Source organism: Lissotriton helveticus, chromosome 1_2 (assembly GCF_964261635.1).
Source record: "Lissotriton helveticus chromosome 1_2, aLisHel1.1, whole genome shotgun sequence".
NCBI classification, from domain to species: Eukaryota; Metazoa; Chordata; class Amphibia; order Caudata; family Salamandridae; genus Lissotriton; species Lissotriton helveticus.
Window position 1 is genome coordinate 91,173,587 of NC_136058.1, and position 22,518 is coordinate 91,196,104.

A 22,518-nucleotide genomic window follows, 5' to 3' on the forward strand; every position below is an offset into this window, starting at 1 on the left:
ACTTCCCAATTAACTGCCAGGAGTCTGGTGAAATATGTTGTGTAAGATCATGAGCAAAATGACGCAACCATTTTTGTTGGGTAACAGTATGCTGGACAGAAGTGTCGGAAGAAAGAAATTTATAAATTTTAGAAGCTACATGACCAGTTCTAAGCCAAAGGTGAACTAGGGTAACAGTAGGGGAATTGGGAACCAATCGTAATTTAGCAAGAGCAACTTTAATTTTTAGAAATGTGTAAAAGTCTAAGTTAGTGAGAGAAAATTGTTGAGCTAAGGAGGAGATGGGTAATGGATCATTATGTGAGTCATAAAGATGTCGCACAAGCGAAATCCCTTTAGCCGCCCAATAAGACATCAACTTGTGATCAATGACAATTTTAATCTTAGAATTACGCCAAATTGAGGACCAACGTGATTTGTGAAGAGGAATAGCGACTCTCTTATCAACCAGCCGGACTGCAGCAATGGTATCTAAGTTAATCGAACGAGAAAACGGAATAGATAAAGTGGAAGTGGTTAAAAACGAAGAAGGTGGCAAAGGGGCAGAGAGCTCCTGTTCAATTAACATCCAGGAAGGCATATGAGCAGGAACCAAAGAAAACCAAAGCGCTCCTTGAGAAGCTAAGAAAGCAGCTTGGTATTTCTCCCAATCCGGAAAGTTACAACCCCCCATATCGTAAGGCTTTCTCAAAAACTTGTAAGCAATTCTAGCTCTCTTGTCATTCCAGAGAAATTTGGAGGTAATGATATCCATCTCATGAAAGAAAGAAGAGGATAATTTCACCGGGAGCATAGATGATACAAAATTAATGATAGGTGTTATCATCATTTTCAAAGTTTGTAGCCGACCCCACCAAGAAATATGTTTCGGAGACCAGGTGTCTAAAAGACGACGTACTTTGGTTATAGTCTGGGCTTCATTATACGCGACAGTATCATAAAGGGTGCCACAAAACCAAATCCCTAAATATTTAAGCTGTTTAGATTGCCACTTAAAACCTGCAGACCCCATATGCGCTGGGAAACAATAAGCATTCAAGGGGAACATCTCTGTTTTGTCTCTATTAAGGGTATAACCAGAAACCTTAGAAAAGAGAGAGATTGTATCAGTAATGGCGGGAATGGCCAATACTATATCTTCAGAGAAGATAAGAACATCATCCGCATAAGCAGCTGTCTTCATACAATGGGAACCAAATTTAAAACCTTTAATGTCTGGGTGGAGATCAATCAATCGGAGGAGCGGGTCGATAGACAGTAAAAACAAAAGCGGGGATAAAGGACAGCCTTGTCTGGTGCCTTGGCAAAGGTTAAAGAAAGACAACTTAGCCCCATTTACTCTAATGTTGGCTCTAGGTTGAGTATAAAGGGACATAACCATATGAACAAAAGAATCCCCAAGGTTATGAGCCAGTAGAACAGCACGTAGAAAAGGCCAAGACACCTTGTCAAAGGCCTTTTCGGCATCAAGGGCCAAAGCTGCAGCTGGAAGAGTAGAACGTTTAGCCGAACCCAGAATATGGCAGAAGGTACGAATGTTGTCCCTGGCAAGTCTACCCTTGACAAACCCCGTCTGAGATGGGTGAACAAGCTTAGGGATATAAGACTCCAAGCGTCTGGCCAAAATCTTGGCAAAAATCTTAGCCTCCATATTAAGAAGGGAAATAGGACGGAAATTCTTGGGATCAGAATGATCCTTACCCTCTTTTGGAATCACCACAATAGTGGCGTCAGCTGGCGAACCCGAAACCGACCCCCCTTGAATAAAGGCCTCAAAAACTGACTTAAGGCAAAGAACAACAGAAGGAAGAAAGGTCTTATAAAACAAAATGGGGAAACAGTCAGGACCGGGAGCTTTCCCAGACCGGGTAGCTTTAATTGCAGCAATAATTTCCTCAGAAGTAATCGAGCCACCCAATTTGCTACTATCCTCCACCGAGACAGATTGTATAGGAAGGGTCTTCAAAAATTCTTGACATTGGGAAAAAGATGCCTGATTAGTGGGAGAATAGAGCTTACTGTAAAAATCTCGGAATACATCGAGAATCTCTGTGGTTTGAATTTTTTTTATACCAGAGCTATCATTGATAAAGGAGATCTGAGATGATTGAAAAGAAGATTCCTGAAACTTCAACGTAGCCGCCAACATTTTACCTGCCCGGTTTTTTAAAAGTAGGCGTTTGGATTTCTGAGCTTGTACCCCTATATGAGCTCTTTTGGTAACACTAGTGTTGTAGGAATACTTCAAATTCTTAATGGTCTGTAAGCATTTGTTGTCCTTAGAATTGCGATATAGAGATTCCTCGTTTTTGATTTCATCCGCTAAATCAGCAAGTTCATTTTTGATGGCAGCATTTCTGCTCGCCATAATGTGACCACGAAGAGTGCATTTAAAAGCATCCCACAAGACTATTGGAGAAGAAACGGAGCCTTCATTATTAGTGAAAAAAGTATCAATTTCTTTGGAAATGGCCAAAATTTGAGACTCATCATGCAAAAGCTCAGTATTTAATTTCCAAGAACGAGGACGTGATTTAGAAGCAAAGGACAGAAGAGTAAAGGAAACAGCCGCGTGATCAGAGACAAGAATAGGATGAATGTACGGGGAAGAGGAAGACTGCACAAGAGACGAATGGACCAAAAGATAGTCAATACGAGAGAAACTAGAATGGGGAGAGGAAAAAAAGGAAAAGTCACTACCTGTAGGATTATGAAGACGCCAAATATCTTGGAGATGAGTCAAGGAACACATATTCGTCATTTGCTTATGAGCTTTAGGGGGACGGAAGTTAAATGCAGAACTTCTATCTAACAGGGGATCCATTGGTAAATTAAAATCTCCACCCACAATTAGATTACCCTTATGCGGAGTATTAGCTAATGTTTTAGTAATTGCTCGCCAAAATGAGGGGCCATCAATGTTTGGAGCATAGATATTCATAACATATAGATCATCCGTACCATTAGAAAACTTGGATAGTAACCATCTGCCCTCCGAATCATGTTCAGTAGAGATCACCGATAAACCAGAATGCTTAGAAATTAACGTTATCACACCATTCTTTCTGCCCAAGGCCTCCGAGCAAGCAACGTCAAGAACCCAATCCTTCTTCAAAAACAAGGCCTCCTTGGAGGATACTTTCGTTTCTTATAAGAGTACCAAATCTGAAGATAAGGATTTACAGTAATCTAGAATTTTTGAGCTTTTCACCGGATGATTCAATCCTCTAACATTAAGGGACAACACATTCAAGCCCGGCATATTTGTACCAGAAAAGAGAAATCATAATACGTAGATAACAAAAAAGAGAAACGAACGACAAGAGAAGACCACCAGCGCCGTATCACAAACAACACATAAGGAGAACCCCAACAAGAAATTTGTGAAGAGAAGAAAGAAGAGAAAAAGGAGAAAAGTGAAAGAAGTATTTGAAAAGAGAAAGAAAAGCATAGAGGAAAATAAAAAAAGAAGAGACTCGCTAGGGTAGGTCCATAAGGGACCAAACTCATACCAGGGGGAACGTGGGAAGGGAAAACATAGGACCGTCAGGAAGATTAGTCGATAAAATTGTAGATCCCAGACTGGAGAAAAGGAAGAAACAAGCAAGGCATCCAAAAGCGAGAAAATTAGGCATACAATATAAGGCATATCAAAGAACAAGCTGATAAATAGAAGTGAAAATGAACTAGAAGAAACTTATCTAAGAGTCAAATAAACCAATGGAGATAAATACAAAATCCATACAAAGAACAGAGAAATAAGCATGAAATGTACAAAGTTTTGAGAACCACAAGCTAGCAAATATAAAAATGTAGGTGATGGAGTACATGGTAAACAATGCTAGCAATAATTGTGAAAATTGCAATAAGCGGCTAATATATTAACAGGCAATAACATATATGAGCAAGAATAAAATCTGCAACTTTAAAAAAGAAAAACAATACGGAAATAGAAACAGAACAGAACCAATTGCCAGGAAGAAATCACTAAGAAAGGAGCCATAAAGTAATATCAATACAACCAGATATAAAAGAGGCAAACGAAAGGAGTGAGCACAAAGAGATAAATCTGACAAGAGCGGAACGATCGGCTGACAAAAACAAGCAACGAAGCATACATCATAAAAGGAAGAAACAAATATCGGAGAATATCAGAGGCAGAAACAAGGAGCAAGAGACCACCAACAACAAGGAAGGTTACCAAAAAAGATGGAATAAAACGTACAAAACAGCGGATACGTCAAATAAAGAACATAAGTTGTTCTAAAAGAGGAAACCAAGCCGAGAATAACAAGCACGAGTCAACATGACAGCTGACAAGTTACGGACAACTCAGCTGGAAAACGAATATCGAATCGACGAACAACATAGGAAGAGAAAAAACAGCAACACATGTCAAACACCAAGACGCATTAAACCACGTGAGGCAATAAAGTTAAGACCCAGAGGGCCAGGAGCTGGAGAAGAATCCAGCTGTATCAGATAATATGAGAGGCAGAAACAAGGAACCAGAAACCAGCAACATCAAGGAAGGTTGCCAAAAAAGACAAAAGAAAACGTACAAACAGCGGATACGTCAAACATGAAGAACATAAGTTGTTCCAAAAGAGGAAACCAGGCGGATAAATAACAGGAACGAGTCAACATGACAGCTGACAAGTTACGGACAAATCAGCTGGAAAAACGAATAACAACCAACGAGCAAAATATGAAGCGAAAAAACAGCAATACATGCCAAACAGCAAGACGCACGAACCCACGTGAGTCAACAAAGACAGAAAGTCAAGACCCAGAGGGCCCAGGAGCTGGAGAAGAATCCATCTGTGATTCAGATTGGTTATCCAGGAAAAAGGAAAGGTCAGCAGGTTCATCAAAAATCTGGTAACGTCCCTTGAAAGTTATGCGAAACTTGGAAGGACCAGCAAAGGAAAAGGGGATATTCATGTTTAACAGACGTTTTCGCAAATTGAGAAATCCTTTCCTGCGGATGACAGTGTCTCTGGCAAAATCTTGGGAGATAGCAATCCGATGACCTTCCCAGGACACCGCCTTAACTTTCCTCATGTGAGCCAGAATTTGTTCCGAGTGCTGATGACGCAACGGTTTAAAGAGGACTGCCCTCGGATAGGTGGAGGATTGGGTTTGAACATAGGTACTCGATGAGCTCTCTCAATTTCAAAATCTCTCTGAAAGGAGATTTGTAGGGTAGAAGGAAGCCACTTGGATAGGAAGTCAATCATTGAGGAGGCTGACTTCTCTGCATCTTCAGGAAGACCAAAAATACGCAGGTTACTCCTCCGATTACGGTCCTCCTGCTCGGTAAGGTCTCTGCGCAAAGCCACCATCGAACGTTCCATCTGTTGAAGAGATTTCGAGTGCTGGTGTGTAGTATCCTCGACCCCACTGATACGGGATTCAGCATTCGTAACCCTGACAGATAAGGCTTTAAAGTCATTTCTGATAGCAGCCACCTCCACTTGCAAGAGGTCGGTATTAGTCTTAGTAGACTGCGCAATATCATGAACAACATTTAAGCGCGCCAAAATAGCCTCCAAAGTGGTATTAGTATCTTTCTGAGAAGACTCAGGAATGGGGGACTGTTGTTTAGATCTTTTTAAGGTCCCTTTAGAGTCTTTAGCAGTGGGAGAAGGCCCCATGGTGTCCGCCATATGAGCAAAGCACAGTAGACCGCTCCAAAAAGTGACCACAATAAATATGCGACGTGAGATAAATAGTAAGGAGCAAAAAAATGCCAGAAAAAGAAAAGAATACCTCACCAAATGCCACTGATATGAAGCTCCTGAAACTCAAAGTAAGCCCATGACGTCAGCTAACAAAATGGCGAACAGGAGCACTTGAGGGGAAAGAAGAAGCGTGAAAACACCCCCAGAGCGCTGAAAAAACACCTTTCCGAATATGAAGTAACCTAGAAAACAGGTAACTCAGCACAAAACCTCAGGTAAAGCAAGGAAGTCCCATGAGCGAGTAGAGGGAGGTGAACACTGGTAGCCAGAGAGCCACACAAGGCAGTAATGACATATTGCGCCTGTATGCAGGAAAAGGGCTCCAGAGGACCACCAATATATGAAAATAGCAATTGTCACCTCAGGTCATCCTGTCGTACTCGCTGCGCTCTAGAACATTGCTCCGGTGTCAAAGGAACGAGCGACGCCACCGCAAAAACAAAATGGCGGCCGCTCACAGAAATGCCGGTACCGAGGTTCCAGACAAGAAGAAGGACAGTTCCTGTCGTCGTCCGCTGTTACAGCTTAACGGAAAACACTCACGGCACCTTCCGACACCTCATACTGGTTTTTGAAGAAAAACATCCTCGAGCGGGATCCTCAAATCGTCCCAACAGCCGCTGTCTCCCTGGAGCTCAAGCGCGATTCGCCATCCTGCAGCGGCGCGCAAGCCACGCCCCTCGTGTGTTTACATATTTGAATCAGGTGAGAAGAGTGACGACTGGTCAAATAAAATTTTCTTAAGGGCTGTGAGAACCAACCTTTCGCACCAGGGATATTCTATCAAGTAATTGAATCATATAATGATTTAACGCTGGAGATTTCAGTTTCCCTATTGAGCAAGATCGCAGAATTCAGATCCTGTACAGGATCCATGTGATGGTTAAGCAGCAGGGGTCATGTTATTGTTGCATCTCAGCCATGCAGGCCAATGGGGTCCTCGGGGGGAGCAGAGCGATAAGCGGTCTCCCCCCGAAGATTTTCGCCCGAATGGATCGGGCCGCGGGCTATGATTGGGTAACGGGCGGGGGACAGCGCGAGCTAGGTAGGTGCGTAGTTTGGAGTAGGCGGGAGCGCCATATTGGCGAGTAGCTTGAGGAGGGTATGTGCGTTTGCGAGGAGAATTAAGCTAGTGGCGCTCAGGTCTATTTAATTATTAAAACTTTATTTGCCGCGATGGTGTCGCGGGAAGCACTGCAAGAAGCGCTCCGTGTTATTGCTGAGGCGGGCCGAAGTGACCTGCTGGCCGACGGCGTTGATGAAGCTGCACCCCTTCTCGTCAGGCCGCCGAAGAGAAATGCGGCGAAAGGTGTCCAGAGGGCAATTGAAGCTTGCCGGCCGCCGTCAAATTTGGGCAGAGGTTTTCGTAGGGCGCGTTAAGTGCGTGGCCGTAGGGCGCCGGCTGTGAGAGGCTGTCAGCTTCTTTCTCCGAGTGGCCGGAAGACGCGTTCACTTTCCCCGGCTTTGCTGAGGGGGACCAGCTCACTTAAGAGCCTCCAGGGTGAGTCCAGCGTGCACACTGTCAGGAAGGTGGACATGGTGGGGGGTGTTCCCAATAAAGAGTTGAGAGCTTATGGAGGTGGGAGGGGCCGAGGAGCCAGTACATGTTCCGGGCGTTTGTCTAGACCCAGCCCAGTAGCAGTTTTCACTGTGCCACAGTCAGCAGGCAGTTCACAACTGCAGGGGGTCGATGGACAGGAGTATGTTGGCTTACATTCAGGTGCACAGGAGTTACAGCCCAGGTCGCTAGTGGATTATTCCAGTGGCAGTGAAGAGGACATGGCTGCGCAGACCCAACCGGATGAATATTTTAGGGGGCAACAGAATGCTTTGCCGGCAAGTTTTCTTAACAGAAGGGCAAAAGATTTGGGGAGCACGGCTGGATTGGGTCAATTTACCATGGTACACAGTACAAAGGAGGTTATTCTAGACAGGCATCCATATGACCAGGACGTGTGGGGCACTCAGGACATTGGGCATGGGGTGCAGGTGAGGTGGGGTTTTCAACAATGGAGGTCTCCAGAGGATTATACAGACTTCATGTATGACAATGCTTTGGAACATACATGTTTTAACAGGGAATACATTTTTCCTGTGGCACCAAAGGCGCCTAGGGGTTTTGGGCCGGAGGAGACTGAATTTGGGGACAGCTTAGAGGGTCAATGGGTATGGGTGGAACATGCTCCAGCGGCAGTCCAGAACCGACGCAAAGGGAACACTGGGGACACTGGTGGCGGTGTGTCTATGGTGGGGAGGCAAGAGGGGTCGTCTCGGGACAGTCACATTAGGGACAAGGAGAAGGATTGCATGGATGGAGCATCTGGCAGAGCAGCTGAGCAACCAAGGGCGGCCGCTGAGCAAAGTGGTTTCAATGTTGAATTTTCAGCGGATTTTTCACAGGCGGGTAGGCCTTTAGAGCGAGGGCCTGCTTTCAATTGGAAGACATATGATGGGGGATGGAGAACGTCCGGGAAGGAGTCAACAGGTTATTTATCCCCAGAGTACGTGGGCAAGGGAGGATGTAGCTGAGGTGGATTTGATGGAAGGGGGACGTGAAGAGGTTGTTTGGGAGAATATGGAGGTTGTGACAAATAAGACACGGGAGAGGAGGAGGGGCAGTGGGACAACAAAATCTGCTAAATCATTTCCGGTTGAACGGGAGGATGTGGCACCCCTGGCGCAACAAGAGAATCTCAAGCGGATATATCAAGCGGATCTGCGAAGGAGAGAAGATCAACTGCCAAAGGTTAAGCCGCATTGGTGGCGGGCGTGGGATGTTTGTATGCAGGAGGGGGGGAGAACAGACACAAGGGACGCTGAGCCGGCTCGTCTGGCGCAGAAGCAGGTGACCTGTCAACCAACAGGTGAACTGGTTAGGGGAGACTATCAAAATAAAACACAAGAGGTTGCTAAAGAAGGGGTAAATTTGCCAAAGAGATTACCATATATGGGATTAGCAATGCCTTTAGGCTCACATTTGTCACTTAAAACTAAGCAGAAGATATGGCAACACGAGTATGTCGATGTTTTTCGCTTGCTGCACCGTGATGTGCAAGCGAAAGAAGGTTCGAAAGAGGAGGAAATGGAGCTAGCAAGACGTCCCAGGGTGCCCCGCAGTATAGATAACTGGACATCCGCCTTTTTCTTTGCTAGCATTTACTGCAACCAATAACCAGAGAGGGCGGTATCGATATTTAAATATATGGATATCATGAGGAAAGCCCACATGCATTTCGGAGGATTTTCGTGGTTAAACTACGATGAAGAGTTCAGGGCAAGGATGGGTATTTCTGGGGATAGACCATGGGGGGGGGGACATTGACGCTGAACTATGGCTTCAGTGGATGTCATCTTCTCACCCTCCGGCAACTACACATACAGCTAGTGGGCTGCCAGTAACGTACCGGCCTTTCCGGGGCGCGCCGCCCAGGGAGGGGCGGGAACGATGGCTAGAGGGCAAGAGGGCAAACAAGTGGAATGGGATCATGCTGGAATTACAACCGGGGTTACTGCAACAGGCCATACTGCCGCTTTAAACATGAATGTTCACAGTGTGGAGGTATGCACACGCTCTACCAGTGTTTTCCAACAGTGCCAGGTGCAATGGGACAAAAGTTTCAGGAGCAAGGACAGTCAATTCGGGGGAGGGGAGCGTCACTCCATCCTTTACCAAAAGGCCTTTACCCCAATTGAATGGGAATTGTTTATCCCTTGGCTTAATAGTTACTCAGACAGGTCGGCAGCGGCTAAGCTTTACTGGGGTTTCAAAGATGGTTTCAGAATAAGCTACCAAGGCCCTAGAGTCAAAAGGTGGGCAGACAATCTGCGGTCTGCGAAAGATTTACCGGAAGTGGTAAGGCAAAAATTGGCAGAAGAGGTAAGGTTAGGCAGGGTGGCAGGCCCCTTTAGTCAGATGCCTTTTGTTAATTTGATAGTTTCACCATATGGGGTCATTCCCAAGAAGACACCGGGAGAATACCAAATGATACAGCACCTCTCATGGCCGGCAGGCGCGTCCATTAATGATTTCATTGCGGAGGAAGATACTTCAGTTTCATATACCACAGTGGACGAGGCGCTGAAAATGGTCAGAGGTTTGGGAGAGAAGGCAGAGCTTGCAAAATGTGACATTCAATCAGCATTCAGATTGATTCCAATACATCCAGTAGACTTTGAGTTAATGGGAATAAAATTTGATGGATATTTCTTTTTTGACAAAGTGCTCCCAATGGGCTGTGCTGTCTCCTGTACTCTTTTTGAATTGTTTAGCACATTTTTCCAGTGGGTTTTCCAACAGTTATGTAGTACAGGCAACATTTGTCATTACTTAGATGATTTTTTATTCATGGGGAAAGCACGGACCAGGCATTGTGAGTTGGCATTGAAAACTTTTCAGAGCATGGCCAAAGACTTTGGGGTGCCGTTGGCACCAGACAAAACAGAAGGGCCTGACACACAGATTACGTTTTTGGGCATCAAAATTAATACAGTGGTGATGACGGCAAGGCTTCCGCGGAACAAGTTGGAAGAGATTAGAGCATACGTCCAAGCTGCATTACAGGCGGACAACTTACAGTTAAGACAAGTGCAGAGGTTATTGGGTTATTTAAACTTTGCGTGCAGAGTTGTCAGGGCAGGCAGGACTTTCTGCAGACAACTAGGTATGGCCATGTCAGGTGCCACATTGCCCCACCACAGGATTAGACTAACAAAAAGCATGAAGGAGGATTTGAGAATATGGCTGTTCCTCGAGGATTTTAACGGGGTTTCCTTATATTTCATTGAGGAAGATATGAATTGGCAGGTTCAGCTTTATTCAGACGCCTCTGGTGCAAATGGATTTGGGATTTTCTGTGACGGACGTTGGTGTGCGGAAGAGTGGCCAGCATTATGGAAGACACAAGGACGTAGTATTGAGTTCCTTGAACGGTTTCCCCTCTTAGTAGCACTGCATGTATGGGGGCCTGAACTTAGCAATAGGACGATACTGTTCCATGTAGATAATATGGCGGTGGTCAACCTAGTGAATAGACAGAAAGCAAAGGACCTAAGAGTGCTGAGTTTATTGAGGGCTTTTAGGTTATTGAGTCTCAGATTGAATATAGTTTTCAAGGCAAAGCATATCCCAGGTGTAAATAACACAATCGCTGATGCGCTTTCTCGTTCCCAGTGGGAAAGGTTTCAGTTGCTGGCCCCTGGAGCAGCAGTCAGGAAAACACCTATTCCTCACAGTGTCTGGGCCCTAGGGGATTGAGGATCGTGCAGCTTGTGGAACATTCTATAGCACCGACCACTCAACGGAGCTACATGCTGGCATGGCATGAGTTTATAAGTTATGGCAAGACTTTCAGCAATGTAAATAGCGATGAGATGTGCACTCCTTTAATTTTAGATTTTGTCCTAGCATTGATCAACAAAGGGCTTTCACATACGACAATCGCGGGAAAATTAGCAGGGGTTTCTTTTTACGGGCAGTTGTACTGGGGTGTTGATCCAATAAACAATGTCCTAGTTAAGAAAATGTTGCTGTTGAAGTTACCAGGATCATGTTATGATTTTCATGAAGTTAGACTGTTTAGGCTATGCATGATATGGCTCTTTTTCGGAGCATTTAGGGTTTCTGAATTATTAGGTTAAAGGGCTGATGAGGGTTTAGATAGCGCAGAGGTATTTTTAGAAGAGAACAGATTAAGAATCTGGTTAAGAAAATCTAAAACTGATCAGATGGGGCAGGGAGTGTGGATACATTTAAATGCCAGCCACATAAAGGGTTGTTGTCCTGTGAGGGAGTGGAGGGATTTTAAGAGTGCAAAAGATTTTTCAGATGGGCCGATTTTTGTCCATAAGTCAGGGGAGAAACTATCGAGCAATCAGCTACTGGCAGTCCTGAGGAGAGCCTTGTTATTGGGAAAGGACCCAACGAAATTTGCAACCCATTCCTTTAGGATCGGGGCAGCGTCAGAGGCAGCGCGTTTGGGGCTGGGGTGGGGAGCGATCAAAAGGATAGGTAGGTGGCGTTCTGATTGATGTGTGCGATATGTAAGGAGATAAAAAAAAATAAAAAATGTGATCTATTATTGTTTGGGTTGTAATTACGTTTTTACTTGCATTTAGGTGATATTCGGGGTTTGTGTCCTAGCAAAAAACAAATATGGATCATAGGTCACTCTTTTGCCAAGTGGGCTGCGATTTTTGCCGAACATCAGATATATGGACGAAATCTGGGCATCCCCAGCGATGGACATGAACTTTACTGGTGCGGTAAAGGGGGGATGAGATGGGACAATTTATTTCCATTGCTAGTAAAAATCAGGTATGGCAGAGGTGGCCCTGATATGTTAATACTCCACTCAAGAGAAAATGATTGAGTAGCGTTATCAGGTTTAGCTTTAATAAAGAAAATGCAGTTAGAATTAGCGGTGATCACCAACAACTGGTTAGGGACTAGGTTGGTATGGACAGAATTTGTTTTCAGGAAACAATGGAGGAATGCACGGAGCCATGCTGCCATGGAAAGATCAAGGAAAAAGCTGAACAGAGCAATGACATTTTTTTGTGTGGGCATGGGTATTCAGACCATAGCGCATGACCACATCACTGGCAGAGAAGGCCAATTGTTTAGAGAAGACGGAGTACATCTCACTCAATTGGGAATGGCCTATTATATTCTAGAGATAAGAGAGATGTTGTCTAAAGAGTTGCATGTGGTTTTGTGGGTTTCTTCCCAGGTTGGTGAGTAAAAATATTTAAAAAAACTAGAACGAGACCAAGGCATGAAAAGTTTCTGGGTGGGGTCAGAAAAAATCTGGGTTTTTTCCTGAGTGGCGGAATAGGGGGAGGTCAATGTCTAGAGAGGACTTGATCGTCCTTCATGAGAGAGGGTGGGGGAGGATCAGGATGGGAAAAACGAAAAGAAAAAGAATGAAAATGGAAATATGGTGGAAATATGAGGTGAATTCATGAAATGAAGCTTATGGATGGTTTTGGTCAATACAGTTACAACAAAATAAAGTTTGAAATGAAAGATAACGTTTTGGTATAAAGTTCTAAATTTTACGGTTTTGAAGAAAATATAAAACATGTGATAGTATGTTATGATATTAGAAAATTGCCCGATATTATTAAAGTGGCCTTTTACGCTATCAGTGATGTTGGTTGGTTGTGGTCTGATTTATTTTGGGCGATGGACGTTTAAGTTTAGTAATACAATCATCATCAGCAAACAGGACATTGAAACTCAAATCCAGCAGGAATGGCCACACACAGTACAAGCACAAAATGAGCCACTCAAATGTAATCAACAATAGTAAAAACACAAGGAGAAACATGGTCGTAAATGCATCTTACTTGTATAACTCTATAACAGGTTTTGCAACATCCTTGTATTGCCTGAGTTTGGTAACAACTGCATCTGGTTTATCATCTTCCTGCTGTATCAATGCTTCCCCAGTAATGTCATCAACACCCTACAGAATAGAATGAAACCGTGTTACTCTGATAAATGCATTTGATATTTTCCAATTTATAGAGATTACTAAACTGTTGTAAAATTTAAAACATCCACATTTTCGCATTTCTCAAACTAATAAGATAACCAACTGACTAAGTTAAAAGCAAGACTGTAACGATAATAGGGACCTTTAAAAACATTTCGCGTGTAAGAAAGGTTATCATTTTCCGAACAACTAGTTAAATCATCACTGGGCATATTCAAACCAGAGCTAGGTATTGGAGGAATTATTAAATGAGAATGTTTCAGTGCTTTAGAGGAGCAGAGAATGGCACTGAGCTTTTGAGGGAGCCTTTTTCTAACATTAAGGAAAGGACAGATAGGATGCAAAAGGAGTGTACCGAAACCCACAGATGTGGAAATGGTTCCTTGATAGGAGTTGGCTGGTGAAATCCTTGATTCGGCTAGATGTGCAACGCTCCAGTATATCTTCAAAACAAGGCAGTTGTGATCCATGGCAGCATTTGCATTTAAATACGGAAATTGGAATCTGGCCATTACTTTGATTTGAAGCCAATTGACTTTAAAGAAATGCGAAATGTAATTTAATTGTGGAAGCTACAGTATGGAACTTGGGAACCACGGTCAACAGGCAGATAGCACAATCAAATGTAGTCTTGGTCAAGAAACACTGGGTTCTAATGGTTGGAAAGGATGTAGGTAACAATTCTTAGGGGGTGACACTTTTAGAGCAAAGTTCACTTTCTGAAACTGTATATTTAGATGTGAGGTTTAACTTTTTTCTTTCATATATGCAGAACATGATTATACTATACTGCACATAGTTTAAGTACTAACTAATACTCCACATTATGTAGTATATGTGTGAGCGTATTTGTATGATTAGCATATTACACCACTTATTATAGATAACCATTTTATTGGGTCATATAGGTTTGGTGGCATGATATATATGTATATATATATATGTGTTTATATATATGTGTGTGTGTATATATATATGCACATCAAAGGCTAGCACTGGCACCAACTAGTGCAAGTGTCTCCTAGGGCACTGACTGCTGTGTGCTGAATTTGTCAGCAAAGCTATGAACAATAAAGTTTTCCACAAAGTCTGTTTTCTTTTTCAATTCTCTTAAGTATTTTATTCATACTCGTAGAGTTTGTCATTTGTAAATATGAGTTTTTCCAATCTGCGATTGCATATATTCAACATGTGTATTTTACATCCGATTTGTTTTTCAAATAGACAAAAAATACATTCCAATGCATTTCGGCCGAGGGGCCTTCATCAGGGAAATCTGTGGAACAAAGATTATATCCATCACTATGTGGTTCAATACTCAGCATGATAACAACATAACATGTTAGATAGCATACTTCTCAGATCACCAGGTATCCATTATCGTATTACTAACATCTGACATAGTTAATCATAACCACTATGCTACCCTTCGTTTGCACGTTTAGGATGTTACTGTGTTTCTAGTATACGTCTGGGTTTGTCATTTATGTTCTCCGTGGTAACGTGAACAATGTTAAACTAACGTTACTGTAGTGGATGCGTTAGCTGATAGTGTCGCCTAGGTGTTTCATGTGCTGCTTTCGTGTGTAGGCTCGTCGCGTATAAAATTAAAATTAACTGCAGCATTGATGCACTTTAGCGCGGTGAATTCTACCCGCGGTAACATGAACGGCTTTAAACTAACATAGCTGCTCGCGTTAACTACTAGGCTCGCCTAGGTGTTTAATATGCGGCACTCGCATATAGGTGAATCACCTTTGAAAGTTAACTGCAGCTTGGATACATTTTACATTTTAGCGCGATTGAATTTCTTACCGGGATACACTGTAATCAAGGTTCGAGCCTGCAATGAGGACGACCGCTCTCACCGCTGCAAAGTTGGCGTGTGACGTATGTGGGATGGGTTGAGCTTTAAAATTACGCGCGCTGCCATTAAAGGGCCAGAGTTGGGAATGATCACCTCAAAAATTTCTGTGAATGTGTAAATCTCTAAAACGGTCTAGTGACCTCATGGTTAAACTAACGGAAACATGCACAGCACTGTAACAATACAATTAGGATAATTAAAAAACACAAATTACAAATAGCAACTAAATTCCGTCCGTTCATTAATTCCATGTGGACGTAGAGTCTGTAGATGGAATATCCAGTGATTTTCACGTTTTAGTAAGGCTTTTCTGTTGTCCGTCTCTTCGTTTTTTTCCACCACTTCTAATATACATGCTTTAATTTGGTTGATTTGATGGTTATGTTCAATGAAATGGGTAGCAAGCGCTGATTTTAACACTTTAGTTCTTATGTTACTTTTATGTTCGGTTAACCTGATTTTGAGTTTGCGTTCTGTCTGTCCAACATAAGCCTGACCACATGGGCATTTTATCATATATATGATATTTTTAGTGTCACATGTACCATTGACTCGTAGCTTGATTTTATTGCCTCTCATTGGGTGGGTAATTGTGTTACCTTCCATAATGTTATTGCAATTGCTGCAATTTTTACATGGGATTGTTCCTTTGAATGTTGTGTGGGGTTTTGCCGCTGTTGGTTTCTTGATGATTTCTCCTATGTTTTTAGCTCTGGTGAACGCAAATAGTGGTTCATCGGTGAATATATTGTTAAAGTCAGGTTCAGTTTGTAAAATTCGCCAATTTCTTTTGATGATTTTCTTGAACTGCGGGCTAGCTGTGGAATATTTGCTAACGCATGTAGATCTGTTAGCCTTTTTGCTTTTTTGTGCAGAAAGTAAGGTTTTTCTGTCTTTGGAACTTGTTCTTTCTAAAGCTCCTTGTAGCACTTCATCTGGATATCCTCTTTTTTTGAATTTATTTAACATAATTTGTGCTTGCGTCTTTGATTCTTCCGGGTCTGAGACAATTCTTTTTACTCGGAGGAGTTGAGAGTAAGGAAGGTGTTGTTTGAGGGGGGTAGGGTGGAAGCTCTGGTAGGCTAATAGATTATTCCGATCAGTGGTTTTGGTATGTAGGGTAGTCTCAAATTTATCACCTGTTTTTTTGATGGTTACATCCAAATAGCTGATTTGACTGTCATGTATAGTGTAGGTGAATTGTATCCTTTGGTCAATAAGATTAAGTTGTTGGATGTTGGTAATTAAACGTTCTTTGGTGTCTTTCCACAAAATGAAAATATCGTCAATATATCGTAGATATAGACATAGTCCTTGTTGCCATTGTTCTTTTTGTAAAATATGATTGTTTTCATATTGATGCATAAAGATGTTAGCGTACGCTGGAGCTGCCGAATTTCCCATAGCCGTTCCTGACTTTTGTAAGTACCATTTATCTTCCCACTTGAAAAAACTATGCATCAAAGTGAAGTTGAGTAGTTCCAACAGAAATACTTTCATATTTTCTTCATATTCCATGTGAAGTAATGCTTCTTCTACTGCCTCCAACCCCAATAGATGAGGTATGGAGGTGTATAACGCTTGAACGTCAATAGACACAACCGAAGTATATATATACATATACATATATATATACACACACACACTGAAAAAACCATAGGTTTCAGCCACGTTATAATTAGGAATTAGCATTTAAAAAACCTTAGAAATTCACAGAAAAAAACCATAGGTTTCACACAGGTTATAGTTAACTGGACATTTCACTCATACAAAACCATTGAAATTCCCCCGTTATAGTTAGTTCAGTTCTCCTGAAACGCGTATGGACTGAAAGGCGAAATAATGCTGTTTTAAGAACCCTGCCTTTTCCTTTTGAAGCCGCCAAAATAAAGGTATTCAATGCACGAAGTGTGAGGCCCTCAATTTGGGAGCAACCTTGTTTTTGATGTTAATGTGGTCGGCTCTGGCCGCGAGGAGCCCCGCTGCTGAAGAGCAGTGCCTGAGCGTGATGTACAGAGAGACGCTCAAGGAACTTCGTGTCCTTATGGTGGCAGAAGAATAAGGTCAAGAACAGTGTTCCTTGACAACAACCCACTGTGGAACATTATACCAAATAGGGGGGCACGGTGGCAACAACCACTATGGAATCATTAAAGGCTGAACTCAATTTACCACAATGCAACTGATGCACACGCCCAGTGGGGCAGGATATTTTTTAAAACACAGCTGCGCTGAGAAGTCAATTTGCCATTTCCCCAGAAGCTGATGCCAGTGAACAAGGGAGACATTTCTCCAGAAACGCGTATGGACTGAAAGGCAAAATAATGCTGTTTTAGGAATCCTGCCTTTTCCTTTTGAAGCCGGCAAAATAAAGGTATTCAATGCACGAAGTGTGAGGCCCTCAATTTGGGAGCAACCTTGTTTTTGATATATATATATATATATATTCAACTCGGTGGTTCTGTTTTGCCCCGTAATGGCGCTGCATAGCGGTGCGTTGCTCCCGCGGCCGAACCAAGCCGCCAATCAATCCAAACAACGTTAATCCTCGAATCAACGAAAAGAGCCGCCACTCACAGCCAATGTCCTCTGCAAAGCATGTATTTATTTAATGTAGTTGAACAGAAAACCAACGCGTTTCGGTAGTCACATCTACCTTGAGGTTATAGGTGTATATATATATACACCTATCATAGTGCTGTTTGGGCTTATTTAAACTGCAACACACCAGGACTTCCTTTTCATCTACCGCAGGCGCTGACGAAGGCCATACCGGCCGAAATGCATTCGCCATTTTGATGAAATAAATGATGCTGTCTTTCTAATCCCCGCTGTGGCTCCTGCTTCTTTCTTCAAGAGGAGTTCTTTGTTACATATACACATTATATATATATATATATATATATATATATATATATATATATATATATATATATATTATTTTCGAGGGATCGACTACTCCGGTGTCCACCACAACGCCTTGGAGGGACCGACTAGGTCCGAGGTACTTACCCCGGGAGGCCCGCGTGCACTGCACAAATGGCCCCTGTCAAGTTTTCTCCAGAGCCAAATGGTCGCGACAGTCCGAGGGGACACTTTACGACATCGGATGCAGCACGAGTGAGCCCGTTTCAAGTATATTTCACTCCACAAACTGACATTTGTTTGACCTCCGCCACCACCAACCAGAGTGTGTATTCTACAGCATTCTGGGAGCTGTAGGAAGTATTGGACTCCAACAAATCAGCAGGTGATGGGTATTCCGGCGGGGGAGGAGCGACACACCTCTTTTAAATCTGTGAAGGAGAGCGGGGCTGACAAACATTCTTTCTGTGAAGGGCGCTGATGAGGGCACATACATTCGCCCGAAATGCATACGCCGCCACTATTTCCTGCTGTGCCTTTTAAATAAAGCTTACCCTTGGACTCCCCTCTGGGCCCCAGCCTGCTTTCTTGGGAGCAAGGTGTTCTTTGATATATATATATATTCACTGAAAAAACCATAGGTTATAGACCATATATAGTTAGGAATTAGCATTTACAAAACCTTGAAAATTCACTGAAAAAACTATAGGTTATAGACCATATATAGTTAGGAATTAGCATTTAAAAAACCTTATTTTACTCACACAAAACCATTGAAATTCCATATATAGTTAGTTGCACTAACTATATATCGCGCACCCGCAATCCACTGCTGATCATGTCACATATTACATCATTCATGACATGGTCAGTGACATCACTGATGACATCACTGATGACATCTCAAATGACATCACTGATGACATCTGATATGACATCACTGATAACATCTCAAATGATATCACTGATGACATCTCAAATGACATCACTGATGACATCACTGATGACAACATCCAGTGACTGTATGTTTCTGTAAAGTTAAAATATGTCTTACATATTGAAGAATGAGTGGATGTATAAGTGTCTGGATGAAGGATTTAGTAGGTGCGTGACTGACTGTATGAGTGAGTGATTAAATATGTCTCACTGAATGCATGGGTTAGTGACTAAACTGTCTTAATTTGTGCATCATTATGTCTGTTGTGATGTAAACTGCTGCATGTGTTGATCATTAGCTATACGAGAGGCTATATGTGTTATTAATTGGTTGCCCAAGTATTTCTATGGGAGATTGAGTTTGTGTGGGGGTGGCTGGAAGGTGTGTGACTCTGTGCATAGATGTGTGAGCAGTTTATTCACTAGGTGTATGAGTTCAAGAGTGCATGTGGAAACAGCTACATGGGCAGTTGACTGTGTGCATGAGTGTATTGATGAGTGAATGGATATCTCAATGCTACATGTCATACTAAATACATATGTAAAACACAGTACATGTGAGAGTTGGCATATATAAATAACTGTGCATGAGAGCCACTGAATGAGTGAGTGGTTGTATCGATCATTGTGAACTTGTATCAGGGATTGTATAAGAGAGTAAATATGTGTTAGTATATTTTTCAATAAGTAAGGTGTGTTTAACTGTATAGTTGAAGAAATGGAGGTGAGATTGTTTCTTTGCATGACTGACTGGGTGTGTGAGTAACTCCATGCATGAGTGGCAGTGTGTGAGTGTCTGTATACACTGAGTGTATCTAAGGTTATATTAGAGTCTGAAGAGGTTTATCGTATTAGCACAAGAATGATGTCAAATGAGATGTCATCAGTGATGTCATTTGAGATGTCATCAGTGATGTCATCAGTGATGTCACTGACCATGTCATGAATGATGTAATATGTGACATGATCAGCAGTGGATTGCGGGTGCGCGATATATAGTTAGTGCAACTAACTATATATGGAATTTCAATGGTTTTGTGTGAGTAAAATAAGGTTTTTTAAATGCTAATTCCTAACTATATATGGTCTATAACCTATGGTTTTTTCAGTGAATTTTCAAGGTTTTGTAAATGCTAATTCCTAACTATATATGGTCTATAACCTATGGTTTTTTCAGTGAATTTCAATGGTTTTTTAATAGCAAATATCATAAGCTGTCGAATGTCAAGTACGTGGTAAGTGAAAACATTTTCGTGTTTATGCACACTGATCTGCTTTGAATGGTGCCCCCCCCCCCTCATTTCTATTAGGAGTACTCTCTCTTTGCAGATAGTGAAAGGTAGTTAACGCAGGCCTTTGCCCCCGTTGTAATCCGTCGTGCCTGCTTCTCTCTCCATTTGATTGATTGTTATCCAAGTATTTACTGTTTTAGAATTAGTTCTCTTTGGTTCATTCTCTATTTACAAACAAACACAGAGTCGCAATACTCTGTTTAGTCTTTGCAGATAACGAAAAATTGTGTAAAAAAAAAGAAAAGGAATCGAGCAAAATCAGTAGGCCACTAATGGGATCTCTTTTTGACCTCGCTAAAATAGAAACATTAGGAACAACCCCTCATGACAAATACAAAACTAGTGAGATGAACTGAACTCCACACAATGATGGCTGCAAAACAGCTCGGCTCCGCCACCCACCCCGCCCAAAATAACGATAAAGAGCGGCTGCCATGATTGGTTACGGAATGGCCACGACGGAGCTACGAAATGGTGCTGCTCTCATGCTAACCCCAGCTTCAGTCTGAAACATCCAGAAACACTGTAGACTACCAATTCGATCAGTTCCGGTAGCGCCCCAATGTAACCCGGTAGAGAAGAACTAGCCCTCCCCTCTTTGACTGATGGTTCTTGTTGCCTGTCCCTTCTGTTGTCATTTAACAGAACTATTTAGCCTGCTGAAAGGGGTTGTGTTCCGACCGCTGGTTGGTGGAGACATTTTGACTATATTCTGGACCTGCGTTGTCGCGTAATGCGTCATATGACGCGCCGCGTTAGCGCATCCGGAAGTCATCCGGGGCGCGCAGCGCGTAACGTAAGCATAACAAGTCATGTGACTTGTTAATAAAACTTTTCATTGGTTCATTTTACTTTTCTTATTGTAATGATGAAAGGCTTGGTCATATGACCTAAAAATTACGCTTTTCATTACTTCCGAACATTATTTTTTCTTAAATATATGTTATAATGTTCCAGGCTAATGTACTTTCCCGGAAATTTTACAACTGTCCTGCAAGTAAAATATATTCTTTTTTCGAGAAAAAGAGCGTTTCTTCGTCCCATGACGGAGCCGTTGAGCAAAAGAGGGTCGACCTGCTGTCTTAGTCGCCGATACGCCTGAATATGAGATTCTTATCGATCACTTTATGTTGCAGGAATAGAAAACACAACAGCCCTTGACCATTTATCTTTACTGCGTTCCTTCGTATTATACCTTTTACCCTTCATGTAATTGGTCTGCTTTATTTCACTTGCCTTTTAATGATTCTAAAACAGTCACTATTATTAAAAACTTTACCAATGTATATACTACTACCATGTTTTCTTTTAAAAACCTTTATTGTGAAAATTTCATTATACAAATACGAGCCTATAACCACGTGGGCCTGCCACGGAGCAAACTGTAATCGTATATGATGAATAGACATTTACACTGTAGAGGAACGTAACGGGCGGGCCATTAGGTTGCAAGAACTAAGGTGTCTAACAGTTACGGAATCGGTGGACGTACATTTTATAATTAAAATACGACAGGGCCAGTTACAATAAAATTATCTAGATATACATTTGCGGGCAAGTACCATGGGTGACGTTAATTCGAACTTTCAACAGTACAGTAATCAATAACACATCAGAACTTAATATCAATAGGGATGTCGAAATATTCAATCAATTCTCGTCCCCGCCCGCCATGTGCTTCAAAACTGCATACGTATCTCGTGATTTCAAGGTTCTGCAACCAGTACACAACAAGGAGTTACGAGTCCCATTTATTCCGGCGCCATTTTGGGCGAGGACGGGCAGGTCCAGGATATAGTCAAAATGTCTCTACCAACCATCGACTATGATCATGTTCATATGCTGTATTTATTAGAGTAACACTCATCTGTCCACATGAAATTAATTTGCCACAATCTAAACATGTCATTTTAATCTTTCCAAAGTTCTTCTAAATATTTGGGACCGTTTCCCTTGCCTCTGAAGCTCTCAGTGCCACTTCTTTGATGAATGTACTAGCAGGTCGGGGGTTCTCCTCCAAATCTCTCTTTTATGCAGCACTATAATTAATTGGTGCCACCTCTCCATATGACGATGCATGGTATAGTTTCCACAACTATATTTTTTTCGGTTCCTCTGGAGAGTTCATCGTGGCAGATGAAGCGTGTAACATACCGGGCATTTACCTTTTTTTGCATGTACAGGAAAGGAAAAAAAAATCGAGCGTCCGAGTTCTAAGGTGTCCCAGGGCCATTTTAGTGGACCAGGCCCAAATCCAAAGAACAGGCCGCCATTTTGAGAGTCCTCTTGCAGCCGCCTGTCGCTGTAGCATCAAGAGC

The 22,518-nt window shown here is 42.3% G+C and overlaps 1 protein-coding gene across 1 annotated transcript in view; it reads right to left on the minus strand.

The window, feature by feature from the left end:
* AK4 (adenylate kinase 4) overlaps positions 1-22,518 on the minus strand; it is a 397,269-nt gene that overhangs the window by 48,660 nt on the left and 326,091 nt on the right. The window contains exon 5 of the mRNA XM_078669051.1: positions 13,092-13,210. Within this exon, the coding sequence (XP_078525177.1) occupies positions 13,092-13,210 (119 nt within the window). The remainder of the gene's footprint in view (positions 1-13,091; positions 13,211-22,518) is intronic.